At 35.9% G+C, this 14,437-nt stretch overlaps 1 protein-coding gene across 2 annotated transcripts in view; it reads right to left on the bottom strand.

Moving 5' to 3' along the window:
- Positions 1 to 14,437, bottom strand: part of FANCB (FA complementation group B) — a 50,293-nt gene that overhangs the window by 28,482 nt on the left and 7,374 nt on the right. For both annotated transcript variants that reach the window (XM_081792640.1, XM_081792639.1), the window contains exons 2-6: positions 12,820 to 13,830; positions 10,953 to 11,105; positions 9,654 to 9,746; positions 4,197 to 4,325; positions 505 to 671 (exon numbers count right to left, since the gene is read on the bottom strand). In XM_081792640.1, coding sequence (XP_081648766.1) covers positions 505 to 671; positions 4,197 to 4,325; positions 9,654 to 9,746; positions 10,953 to 11,105; positions 12,820 to 13,746 — 1,469 coding nt within the window. In that variant the 5' untranslated portion in view covers positions 13,747 to 13,830. The remainder of the gene's footprint in view (positions 1 to 504; positions 672 to 4,196; positions 4,326 to 9,653; positions 9,747 to 10,952; positions 11,106 to 12,819; positions 13,831 to 14,437) is intronic.

Genomic DNA, 14,437 nt, shown 5'->3' with positions numbered 1-14,437 from the left:
ATGCTACACAAACAATAACAAAACTATATCCTCTCTTTTCCTAGAAAGTATCATTTCAAATTATCAAAAAATTAAGTGCAAAAACCAAACACATTTTTAAAGATCCTGTAATAGCACATTTCCTGAAATAGGAAAGCCAACAACACTGTAAATACGTTGAACTTCAGGAAAATAATTTCCTTAGGAGAAAGGAACAGTAAAATAATGCTGGATTTTATTTTTGAGGTAGCTTTCTTCCCCCCCCGCCCCGTTTAGAGTAAAAATTGTATTCTATACTCCCCTAAATAACTTGAATAAACTCTACTTTTTAATATTGAACATTGTTTACCCCTCAGCAATGATAATGTTTTGGATACAATATTGTGAAAATTAATTTCACCTGTTTCCATTTACATTTTTAACATGGCTGATTAGAACATTTAAAATTCCTTATGTGGCTAACATTATATTTCTGTTGGACACTGCTATTCTAGACCATCAAGATAATGTTATCATGATACTTACAGCTTCAAAGAAGATGTCGTTTTCACTCCAACAACCAAGCTATCATCTATTACACGGTACCATATCTTCTCTATTAGCCGTTCTGAATCTTGAAAATCATCTGGTATCTTTTCCTCAAAGGTGCAGACAGGGTTTTCTTCTTTACCACAAAGAGTAACAAGATGTGCCTTAAAGAAAAACATGTTTAATAACTTACTACCAAAAAAACTACCAATGTAGCAAAACTAAAAAAATAATGTAAATCAGCTTTCAGTCGGGCCTTAAAGCTTACATATTTTAAAATACACTGTCATCTGCACCATACCATTTTATACTATAGGCTATATATAAATCACTAAAACAAAATTTATAGAACCTATATATAATAAACTATCTACTGAGACCAAGAAGCATGGCCTGACTGGAAACAAGATGGGGTATCCAACACAGAGCCAGCAAAGATATAAACTTGGAGTCCAAAATAACCTGATAATATATGTCCTGGGTGGGCTGAGAACAATCCAAAGATTATTAAAGTGACTTAGACTAAAATGATAACTGTAAAATTTTGTACAAATAAACCTGATTAAAAATCTTTAGACTGCTGATCAATCATGGCTAAAATTGTACTCTTAAAGTCCAGGCCATATTCACTCACTTCCACACATATATCGATTTATAACAACAATAGAAATGGTGGGAGGAGGAGAAATAATAATCATAATGATTCAGAACACTTACTGAATGCTTACTACGTGTCCAGCACTGTTCTCAGTGTTACTCAGGATTCAATCTGCTTAACCTTCACAAAACCCCCAGTACCTTAGTTAGGTAGTATTATTATGTACGTTTTCCAGGTAAGGAAGATAGGAGGCTAAGGTCACACAGCTAGCAAGTGGCAGAGCTGGGATTTGAACCAAAGTAGACTGGTTCCAGAGCCCATGTCCTATTTTAACCATTACTCTATACTGCCCCTCTATGTGGTAATTACTGAAAAAACGTCTGTAATATGTAATAAGATACACTTACATTATAGTAGGCTGAACAAGTTTCTAGGAATCTGATACCTTTGCCAGGAGCTGTGAGATTTGAGACAGGCCATTCATCTGAAACCTGGGGTAATTTTTACTGCCTGCCAGAATTGCTTTTAAAATTAATCATGTAAACAGCCCAAAATGGTGCCTTGCACATAATTATTTCAGTGCATTAATTTCGAAACATTTCTTCCCCTTTTCTAATACTAGCAAAATCACTGGTATGAGGTGGGAAAGGGACATGGGGGAGACTTTTAACAATGACTTTCATGAGCTTTCCCAAGAGATTAGAACAGTAATACAGAAAAGCAACATGCTGTGCTTTTGTTATGATTCTTACATTAATGGAATCATATTTTGGACCCAAGTCCTCATGTCACTAAGACTGAAATACAGACACAAGGCATAGACTGCTGCAAGACTGGTCAATCTAGAAGGAATTCCGAGCTAGGCACCAAGGTGACTTGAGGGAGTAAAATGTAGTATCAAGTTTCTCCATGTCCAGCTTTTCTTAATTTATTTGTAATTTTACTACACTGTCTTTCTCTGTATGGAACTAATGTTCATAAATACTATTTTTTATGAAGTTGAAGGAGTTTTTGGTAACCTTCTACACTACCGTATTGACATAAGTAATTGCAAGAACCTAAAGAGGTTCTTATGCTGGTCAACTATAAAGAACATTAGAGTAAAATTATAAAAAGCAGATATAAACACTAAAAAAGCACAGCAATTTGGGGGCATTAACTACAAGAATAAATAGCCTTAGAAATGAACACTGCAATAGATGAAAAGAACGATTATTATAATGATGAAATTATGTATTCATTAATAAAAGGTTACATAATGCTCAGTATATTCTGTTTAAGAAGTCAGAAAATATATAATTCACTTAGGGGTGATTTCTATTAAAACTACACAAATAAAAATGTTTAATAGTTAAATCTTTTAAACAAAAGGACTTGTTCCCCAAGGCTCCTGACAACTGGGATTTTAGTATCCTATAGATTAAGAATAATTTGCAAATTGGTAAAATACTGACTCCTTAATCAAATATTTTTAAGTCACAAAAGTCCAGCATTATAATCCCTGCCACTTTGCTCCTTGCCTCCATTGAGTGGAATTTTCCAATATATCCAAATATTCCAATGTAAATAACTCTTCAAGACCCACAACTATATGATCAACTCATCTTTGACAAAGCAGGAAAGAATATCTAACGGAAAAAAGACAGTCTCTTCAACAAATGGTGCTAGGAAAACTGGATGGCAATATGCAGAAGAATGGAACCGCACCACTGTCTTACGCCATACACAAAAATGAATTCAAAATGGATGAAAAACCTAAATGTGAGACAGGAAACCATCAAAATCCCAGAGGATAACACAAAGAGGATAAACAAACCTCTTTGACCTCGGCCAGAACAACTTACTAGACATGGTGCCAGAGACAAGGGAAACAAAAGCAAACATTAACTATTGGGACCTCATCAAGATAAAAAGCTTCTGCACAGAAAAGGAAACAATCAACAAATATAAAAGGCAGCCTACAGAATGGGAGAAGATATTTGCCAACAACATATCTGATAAAGTGTTAGTATCCAAAATCTATAAAGAGCTCACCAAACTCAACACCCAAAAAACAAATAATCCAGTGAAGAAACGGGCAGAAGACATGAATAAACACTTTTCCAAAGAAGACATCCAGATGGGTAACAGACACATGAAAAGATGCTCCACATCACTCATCATAAGGAAAATACAAATCAAAACCATGGTGAGATACCACCTCACATCTGTCAGAATGGCTAACATGAACAACACAAGAAACAACAGGTGTTGGCAAGGATTCAGAGAAAGGGGAACCCTCCTGCACTGTTGGTGGTGCAACTGGTGCAAACCGGTGCAGCTACTCTGGAGAAGAGTATGGACGTTTGTCTCAAGAAACTAAAAACAGAACTACCCAACACCCCAGCAATTGCACTATTAGGTATTTACCCAAAGGATACAAAAATACAGATTCAAAAGGGGTACACGCACCCCAATGTTTATAGAAGCATTAGCAACAATAGCCAAACTATGGAAAGAGCCCAAATGTCCATCGACTGATGAATGGATAAAGATGTGGTATGTAGGTATGTACGTATATATATACACACATGTACATACATATACATACAATAGAATATTACTCAGCCATCAAAAAGAATGAAATCTTGCCATTTACAATGAAGTAGGTGGAACTAGAATGTATTATGCTAAGCGAAATACGTCAATCAGAGAAAGACAAATACCATATGATTTCACTCCTATGTGGAATTTAAGAACCAAAACAGATAAATATAGGTGAAGCAGGGGAATGAAAGAGAAGAGACTGAAATAAACCACAGGAGACTCTTAATGACAGAGGACAAACTATGAGTTGACAGAGGAAGGTAGGTGGGAGATGGGCTAGATGGGTGATGGGTACTAAGGAGGGCACTTGTAACACTTGGGTGTCATATGTAAGTGATGAATCACCAAATTCCACTACTGAAACTAATATTACATTTTATGTTAACTAAAATTTAAATTTTTTAAAAAAGGAAAAAACTAAAAAGTAAAAAAAAAAAAATGACTTCCAATAGCTTGTAGATTTTCAATTCATAAAATGATACAATGGTCACATGATGAATTTTACCTTCTCTGCAGCTGATGTACTTTCATCTGTCCCTTGAATCAGGTTTATTAAAATTTTCCAATATTTTGAAATAATTTTTTCCTTAAGCAAGAGATGCTGCTTTAATTCCTGAATAGAAGCCAATCCAACCTGTAAAGTAGAAAAAAAAAAATCATTGCCAGAGACATCATTTCAAATGAAGTCTGACAATACCATTAATTCAGAAAGTACTTTCTCCAAATTCGTTTATTAATTCATCTTTCCGTAGAAAAGCAGAGAATACTTCTCAGAGCAAAACTATTTTCTTTGTAAATGTTAAGTAATTATAAAGGAAAAAACAGAGCAAGTAACTGCAACAGAGTTTATATATCAAACTGAGAGAATGCCAATGTATTAGCATGCATTTCACCACTGAATTAAGTAATCAATCAATATGAACATGAATGTGTAATCCATATGAATAAAAATTAAGGCCTACCAACACTCCTATCCCCCACAAGAAAACTATTTTTCTCGTTGCTGAAATAATTTCGGCTTCAAAAAGCAAAGACATCATTATGAGTAGAAATGGTCACTTTTAATTTGATACTATTTGAAATCCTGTTTAATATAACATCTATAGCAAATTTATTTATTTATTATTAGAGAGAGAGAGAGAGAGAGAGAGAGAGAGAGAGAGACAGCACCGGCATACAAGCTGGGAAGAGGGGCAGATGGAGAGAGAACCCTAAGCAGGCTCCACGCTCAGCACAGAGCCCAATGCAGGGCTTGATCCCATGACGCTGGGATCATGAACTGAGCCAAAATCAAGAATCAGACGCTCAACTGACTGAGCCACCCAGGTGCCCCTATAGCAAATTTTAAAGATAACACATAGCCCCCAAACTGTTACAAGTTTAATTTTGTGCTAATAAACAGTGCTGGGGTCAACTCTTAACTACAGAAAACAAAGACTGGGCAAAGAGCAATCCATTCCTTTTATTATACCAGATAAATAGATTTCACTACTAAAGATGGAACATTCATGAAATATATTTTGCTACTGAAAATTTAAAGTCATGTCTTTGAACTTACAGAAGCTATTTCATTTCAGATGGATACCTGAGACTATTGAAGTATTAATCCAGCTTTTAATGTAACATGTTTTTCTATACTGGAAAACAAAACGCATCCTGTTTTTAAATTCCTTTCTTTCAAATTACAGTTAAAGTCAGGTAAATTCCCTAACTTTTTATTGGTGAACAGAAGTTAGAAAGTAAAGACTGAATTATATCTTACCTCACTGCACAAAGTAGGTAAAGTGTCTAGCTATTATTTAAAAACCATCTGTTGACCTAGTTCTGCGGGCTCCACATTATTCACACTGTATCACTCACTCCCTGAGTAATTTGTGACTTACGGAGAGGGAGCTGGACACGTCAGAGGGGAAGAGTCTAACTGGAGAATGCTGGAGGGGTAGGGAGTAGAAGAGAGGAATATGTACGCAGACTGACAATGAAGGTACCCTCAAAAGTTACCTGTGTTCTCTCTTCCCTACTTTCAATATGCACCGCCCCCAACTCCAGGACTAAATAGTGAATCATTAGATTATTCAAATATTCTATGTTGTGAAGTACTATTATAAAACTATAAAAATAACCACATGGTAGCACATTTAAACAGCATAAAAATACATTTCAACTTCCCTTTCTAGACCCTCAATCCCATTTGTACAGCCAACATATTGTTTATCTTTCTAGAACCTTTCCATGCTTATGTTAAGGAATGCTCTCTTTCTCCTCACTCTAAGGAAGTAAAATCCACCCCAAACCAAATACAGGCACATAGGGTGCTACAAGACACCAGACCTTGCTTTTTTGTTTTTATTGCGATTTCTCTTATACATGGAGAAGAGTGAATACAGAAAACACTTTACAAACTAATCAGGAAGTCAACACCCAAATAACCATATGCAGTTGGCTGCCTGTGGACCCTCCCTAGTCACCAACTCCTCTTTTTCCAACGGAGGCAACACTACCCTGGCCTCTTAAGGTAACTTCCTTGTTTGTCTACATAATTTTACCATCACCGTAACTCCTAAAGAGTATTTTTAGTTTTTTGTGTGTTTTGCTTTGAAACCTTCTATGAATGGAATCATTCTGTATGTACCAGGTTTTAGAGTCATCCCATTTGTCACTAGTAGTTGTAGACTTTCATTGCTCTGTAGTATTCCATCATGTGACCATACCAGCTCACTTCTCCATCCTTCTGCTGATGGACATCTGGATTATATCCAGGCATAGGCTATTACAAACAGTGATGCTGTAAACATTCCTGTACACATGCACAAGTTTCTCCAAGGTCCTGGTCTCCTTGTTTCCCCTCCAACTTGTTTCCTTCCAACCGTTCAGTTGGAAAACAAATTTTATAAGGGAAAGAACGGTGAAACGGACGCTGGTTCAAGTTCTGCCTGTCACTTAACCTTTCTGGCTATTTGCTTCCTCATATATAAAATGGGGGAGGGGGAAGGAAGACTTGTTAATCTCTAAAAGGCCTTCCAACACTTGGAAATGTTTTTATCCAAATTGAGAGCTAGTAATAACGTGTGGATACTTGAAATAAAATGGACATGCAACTATGTCTTATTCACTTTCATATGTTCCTGCCTCCCCTGTGTGTTTTTTTAAATATTTTCCTCCAACGACTCTGTGCTACCTTCTGAATAATTTTTGTAACATAGTTTGGTTTGCTTCTTTGCTCTGTATCTCTTTGAGTCAGCTGTTAAACTCATCTGATGAGACATTTTTATTTCAATGTATTTTTTAGTTCATAGAAATGCTATTTGGTCATTTTCAGTGAATAGTTGCTCATGATGCCTTGTTTATGTGCTTAGTTATTCTGTGGGTGGCTCATTTTCTTTGAAAAATTACTTGTGAGATTTATAAGAGGCCATGGATAAATGTGTGTTTTGAGAGAGGACTTTGTGTTTGTTTCTGCCAGTTGCCTAGGGTACTACTGCTTTAGGTTAAACACAAATGCTCCCAGGGCAAAAGCAGTATCAGTGTTCTCTGGGTTCTCTCTGGGTTCCAGCCTTTAGAGCTTGGCCTGGTAATTTATATTTTCACCTCTCTGAAGCTTTTAGGGAGATTTTAAAGACATATTTCAACTATGATTTTAACTTGGTTTTATCAGAAGAGTTGGTCCAAATAAAGTGGGTGACACATTACCAGAGGTGGAATTCCTAAAAGTCATGCTTTCATAAATTAAATTATTTTGGCGTCATTTCTAACTCAGTATAAAGATCTACCTTATTCTTCTTGATAGCTTCATGGTATTCCATAGTTCAGGTATATGATAACTGATTTGCCAAACTCCTAATGATGGATATTTAGACTGAATTTTGTTGTCTATAAATACTATATAAACATTCCTATAAAATCATCTTTGTTTACTGTACAAGTATATCCTTAGGACAGATTTCTAGAAGTAAAATGGCGAGAGTAAGAAGAAAAGTCCTGTCCACATTTTAATAGCTGTAACAACTTTCCTTCTGAGGAGGTTGAGCCACTTTACATTCTCAGCAATACTGTTTCTGAATGCATATTCATATTAAGGAAATTAATCATTTTTTTTAAGAGACAGAGAGAGGGAGGGGGAGGGGGCAGAAGGAGAGAGAGAATCTTAAGCAGGCTCCACACTTAGTGCAGAGCCAGACACAGGGCTCAAGCCCATGACTCTAGCTAGGATCATGACCTGAGCCAAAATCAAGAGTCAGACGCTCAACTGACTGAGCCACCCAAACGTCCCAAGGAAATTAATCCTTCATCGCTTGTTACAATAACTATTTACATAATTTGTCTTTTTATATATTCAGAGCACAAAAGGTTTTTTCTAACTTTTTAAATGTTTATTTTTTTGAGAGAGAGAGAGACAGACAGACACAGAGCATGAATGGGGGAGGGGCAGAGAGAGAGGGAGACAGAATCTGAAGTAGGCTCCAGGCTCTGAACTGTCAGCACAGAGCCAGATGTGGGGCCTGAACTCATGAACTGCGAGATTATGACCTGAGAAGTCAGCTGCTTAACCTACTGAGCCACCCAGGCACCCCCAGGGCACAAAAGGTTTAATGTAATCAATCTTTTCCTTTTTGGTTCCATGTCCACTATGATATTTTATTGTCTATTGCCAACATGCATATCTAATATGTGCTCAATAAGCATTTAGTAAATTCACAATAATTAAAATAGTTACAAAAATGTTTTGAAGAACCTGCAAAGTACAAATATTTACTATATGGCCCTTTACGAAAGAAGTTTGCCAGGGACAGAGAAAAAAGTAAAATGACAACACAAGGAAACAGATAAATCCAAAAAGATGGACAACTGGCCTCGCCTCCTCATTAGTCTCATTGTAAAAAAGTGGGGAGGGGCATTATTCTAGATAAAAAAACAAAGACATACAATGATCAACTGCAAGTGTAAACTTTGACCAGACCCTGAGATAAGCATATATAAAAAACATTTTTGAGGCACTTAGAGACATCTGAATACAGAGAGAATAGTAAATAAGATTAAAAGAGTATTACTAATTTTCCAACTGTAACAATAGTATGGTATGGCTACATACAAGTACGTCCTTATTTTTTAGGCAATTCCTGCTAAAATACATAAGAGTGAAGTATCACAATATTTGCAAGCTTTAAATGGTTATGCAAAACTGTAGATACATACGTGCATATGTACACAAAAGCATAGATGAGGCAAACAGAATTTTTTTTAAAGTACCAATAGTTAACATCCACGTGAGGACTAGAGATAACTACAATACTATTCTTTGAACTTTTCTGAGTATTTAAAAATTTTTATGAATGAAAAAAGGCAGGTTACAAAAGAACATGCATCATATCAAATTTCTATTTAAATTTACAAATATTCACTTAAAAAATCTACAAGAATATACATGGCAAAGTGTTAAAATTGGTTATATCTCAGTAGCCGAATCATAGGTGATTATTAGTTTCTTTTTAATATTTCTTTGAACGGTCTGAGTATTTTATAAGGAATACGCATTACCTTCATATATTTGGAAAAAACAAAAACTCCCTTAGAGAGCTTTGTAGGGAAAATTTGAGGGTAAACTGTTCATGTTTGGTACATGTTATGATTCATCATATTTGCTTCTCTTTTAAAAGAGATACTATGGCATGCTGATCCTTAAGACCAGAAAGAATGTGTTTTCAAAAGTGAGCTTCATATGTTTCATAAGTCTTATTAAATTTAGTCTTACTACAAAAAGGTATCATTTTTAGATAATACATTTATAAGTAATGCCATAATAGTTTTTACACAGGTACTAAAAAGGTAAAGATCCTTTGAAATACCATTTTTTCCCAATCACTGCGTTGCTTATACATTGAGATCCTTTCTCTCAATGTTCTTTCCTTCATTTAGAATATCACTAACCCAAAAAAGTAAAAACAAAAAGCAAACAGACACCAACTTTCAATCTTCTTTCCAGAGGTGGAATCATCAAATAATGATTCCCTTCTTTGTCTTCAAATAAGTCATCTTCATTGCAATCCAATGTTTCACTCTAAGAAATAAAAAAAAATACACTAAAACTGAAATTTTGAAATAAATTGAAAATTCATAGGATTAACAGAACACAAAGTTTATCCAAAGGGCAGTTTTCCATGTTACACACTCTTACATGAGACAAAAAAATATGTATTTCCCCATCATTTCTTGTAACTAGAAAAAAATGACTATTATTACTACCACCACTGACCTAACACTTGTATACTGCTTCAAAAAGTATCAGCTTACTAGATTTTTTATAAAATCCCACAACTAGAGAAAATAGGAATTGTCCTCATTTTATTAAGAAAAAAAACCAAGACTCAGATTTTTTTTTTTCCAGATATTTCATATAGGTCTGAAACTTCAGGGGTATTATTTCCCTTTTGCCCAAGATCTTAAGATATTATGAAGTGTTACTTCTTTTAATAGAGCATTTTCATTTTTATTCCTTAATTAATCCAATGTTATCATGTTTATCGGTATAAAATGTGAATTTTCAGAAGCAACAATAAAGGCAACTTACAGTATTACTATCACGTGAGTGAACACCAGATATACTATATTTCAAATTTATATCAAAAGTATAGTCAATTTGGGGGCACCTGAGTGGCTTAGTCGGTTAAGGGTTCAACTGCTTTTTTTTTTAATGTTTATTTTTGAGAGAGAGAAAGAGAGAGAGCAAGAGAGCAAGTGCAGGAGGGGCAGAGAGAGAGGGAGACAGAATCCTAAGCAGGTTCCAGACTCCAAGCTGTCAGCACAGAGCCTGATGTGGGCTTGAACCCACAAACTGCAAGATCATGACCTGACACTCAACCAACTGAGCCACCCAGGTGACCCAAGGGTCTGACTCTTGATTTTGGCTCAGGTCATGATCTCATGGTTGTGGCATTGAGCCCTGCATCTGGTGCTACCTGACAGTGTGGAGCCTGCTTGGGATTCTTTCTCTCCCTCTCTCTGCCCCTCCCCCACTTGCTCATGTGCATGCACGCTCTCTCTCACTCTCAAAATAAATAAATATTTTTAAAAAGTATAGTCAACTCGTGTAACATTTATTGAAAGGAGATTCAATGTATAATTTTAAAAAGTCAATCTATTTTTAAAGTTCAAAGAGTTTACTGTATGAAATTACAAATATTTAAATGCTAGGTCAAAGCTTTAAAGTGCTCCAATGTTCAAAAATGGTTCTTAAAGTAATATATAAAAAGTACACATAACTTACTGAATAGTTTATGTTGCCAAGATCTGTTACTGTAAATGAACTCAGGCAATCTGAATTCAAGGAGTCCTGAAAAAGTAACAGTACTTGTTCAGTTCCAGCTCCTATGAAGTCATCTATCAGTACTGAGCTAATTTTTTCCCACTTAGCAGCAACCTGAAAGAGAGTGGAAAAGAAGGAATAGAGAAAGAAAAAAAATCAGATGTGAAATAAACTAAATCCTTTTGTTGCATGTAGGTGTAATGTGTCATCTTCAATCTTATAAACAAGTAATGAAAATGGTAGTGTCAACACTAAAAACTAAAGATATTGGGAGATCAGAAAACATAGGAAGTTAAACAACAATTTTATAAATACCAAGATACGTAAATTTAATATTTTATTAATGTTTGTCCAGGGTCTGTCATGTTCCTGATTTCTACATTAAAATTTTATTATAATTTATAAATTTGAACACTTCTCATGACAATTTTGGAAATTGTAACATTTCTCATGAATAACTCTAGTGAAGATTCTTTCTCCAACACGTTCAACGATGACCCTCATTCTCATAAGCCTTAGCAGGTATGTATTTGTGATCTGACCAATTACACAAGGAATTCAATTGCATTAGGTAACTAGAAGGTAGTGGTAAACACTCAAAAGCTCTCAAAGCAGACTAACTTTTAAGAGTCAAGATGAACTTAATACCCTAAACCTTGGTGGAGAACATAGCCACTATTAGGGACACAAAAGGGGATGGATCCTAATAGTGGGGCACCTAGAACCATCCCAGCCCACTGGAAAGTTGTGATCAGTCTATACCAAATCATGAGACCCAAAGTTTAAAACACAAGACAACTCCATAAAGGTCCCTAAAGCTTAAAGCTTCCAGAGCGGCCCCCCAGAAACTAATAGCATAGGGATCAGATACCCCTTATTCCTCAGGCAGAAAAGCTAAAACTCCCACTCAGAATCCTGGCATCAGTGCAGATACATCATCTAGATGACAGAGGGTGGCATGTATTAGAGTAAGACTATAAGACTTCAATCTATATAACCATATATCAGTCCGCCCCACATAAGGCTAATTTCCAAAGCTGTGATTTTTCACTTATGCAGGGAGGAAGCTTATTTGTATACCCATATCCTCCCTTCCTCCCACCCTCACCACGAGTATCACGGAGTGCACTTAACTATATGAAGACAGTAATAAGAATGTGCTCAACATGCAAATACCATAGAGCTATATACTCATGCTTGCACACACACATTTACAACCTACAGCTCTAGAAGAGTGTTGCCCAAAGAAATATAGGAGTGGCAATGCAAGGCATATATACACTTTTAAGTTTTCCAGTAGCCGATAAAAGAAAATTCTCTCAGAGTGCCTTGGGTGGCTCAGTCGGTTAAGCATCTGACTCTTGATTTCTGCTCAGGCCATGATCTCATGGTCCGTGAGCTTGAGCCCCACATCAGGCTCTGTGCTGATAGCATGGGAGCCTGCTTGGGATTCTCTTTCTCTGCCCCTCCCCCACTCACTCTCTCAAATAACTAAACTTAGAAAAATGCCCATCTAATTGTCACGTTAATAAAAACTAGAAATAGTTATATTAAAAGACAAATAAATAACGCAATAACTGTAGCTATATATCTATATCCTTACAAATAACTCAAAGGTTCTATGACTCAAAACAGCAAGGCAAAACCTTCATCAAGTAGCATTTGGAAAACTTTAAGAAATAAGAATGATGCACCATACCTGATTTTAAGTGCAGTACTAATAATTGATTTGGATAATAAGACTTCAGGATAAGCTCTGTGAAACATATAAATACTTAATAGGTCCAAGACTACGCCAATTGAACGATTATGAAATTAAGTACTATACCTGAAAGTTCTTTTTCCAAACAGCACAAATGTCATTGGACTTAAAGGATACGATGAAAAGCTCTCCTCCACCTGAGTCCATAAGCTGAACTGCACAAGGATCTCCAAAGGGAAGCTGGCACACGCTTTTTGGCGTCCCATTTTGAAATGAAATCAGTTGATTCTTTCGAGTAAGGGCAATCAGAGACATTCTTAACTGGTTGTTGACATTCTCAGTTGCACAGACATGCACACAAGTTACCACACTGCTATAAGCAGGAGGGATAATGTATGCATCACTTATGACTTCTTCATTTTCAAGGGAGTATACACAAAATGTGGTCTTCCAAATTGCATAATCCGATTTTGAAAGCTTTTGGGTGCATCCTTCCTCAGATAAAAAACATGCCTTTGGTCCTAATAACACCATACCTAGATTTTCAATCTCCCCTGCCCACTGAACAGAGGAAAAATTAACAGACACAGTCATAACTTTGCCATTTAGAGAAGAGATACAGTAGAATTTTTCTGCACGTTTCCATAAAACTAAAGGGCCATTAAGGACCCTTACACCATCCTTCAACTCATGGCTTAGTCTAAAACTCAAACGTTTTTCAAATTTATTGGTACTGTGAAGAAACAGAAGAACATATCTGAAAGTGTTCTTTTTATTGCACTGTATCATAACATAAGGAAGATTAATTCCAATTCTGAAATCTGACACACAGTTGCAACACACAATTTTTAAATGAGAGTTTTCTTCCTTTAGCATAAAGAATCCAGTGGACTTCTGAATAAAAGCTCTTGCTCCTCTGTCAAATACCATTCTCCTGACTTGTAATATGGGTATTTCTGCAGGCCCTTTACCTGCAACATCTCTTTTAGACAATCGAAAAATAAGGACTTCCCCATTATAACACAAGAGCCTTTCTTGTTCGTTAGATGACATTGTTTTCTAGTCATTCCACAATATCAAGACTTCGTGTTGGTCCAATTTTCGAATGCAAATTGATTCCAATTGATGCTTTTAAGCCTAAAAATGTAATGAGGAAAACTACCATCAAGTAGACAGTTGAAAAGAAAACATGTTTGTTAGAGAAATATCACATAGATAGCTACAAATTTTATGAATATTTTTAAGCTCTTTATGCTATCTTAACAACATTATGCTTATCAAAAAGCCCCATCCCAAATATTATCTCTGTACGTTAAAAAAAACACAGTTTGCAAACGATGCAAATAGCCACATCACAAAAGATAACTGAACGTGTTAACAGCATCTATTAGAATCTGTAGGTGGTCTATTGAAAGTGCCTGAAGACATTCTTTCTGGCTCAGGGAATTTCTTAAGGGTTCCACTTTTGTCTCTCTTTCAAACTTACCAACCTAATCTGGTTTCCCCATTTTCTTTTTTCCCCCATTTTCTACCCTGTGGACTCAAACCTGGTTTTTTCCTCTCAGCCTTAGCCTCTCTACAATGACAATTCAATGAGTCAATGATTCAAATTAGACTGGTACCACAGCCCAGGCACTTGGGGTCCTGCTTCCCTGAAACAGGAGCTCATACAGACTCTAGAGTAAAAATGAAAAGCCCAGAAAGAAAAAGAGGAGACACCATACCACGGTTTTAAAAAATTCAC

The sequence above is a fragment of the Panthera onca genome, chromosome X (genome assembly GCF_046562875.1).
Source record: "Panthera onca isolate mPanOnc1 chromosome X, mPanOnc1 haplotype 2, whole genome shotgun sequence".
NCBI lineage: Eukaryota > Metazoa > Chordata > Mammalia > Carnivora > Felidae > Panthera > Panthera onca.
Note: the sequence above shows the minus strand (reverse complement) of the source record. Positions and strands in the feature narration are given on the sequence as shown.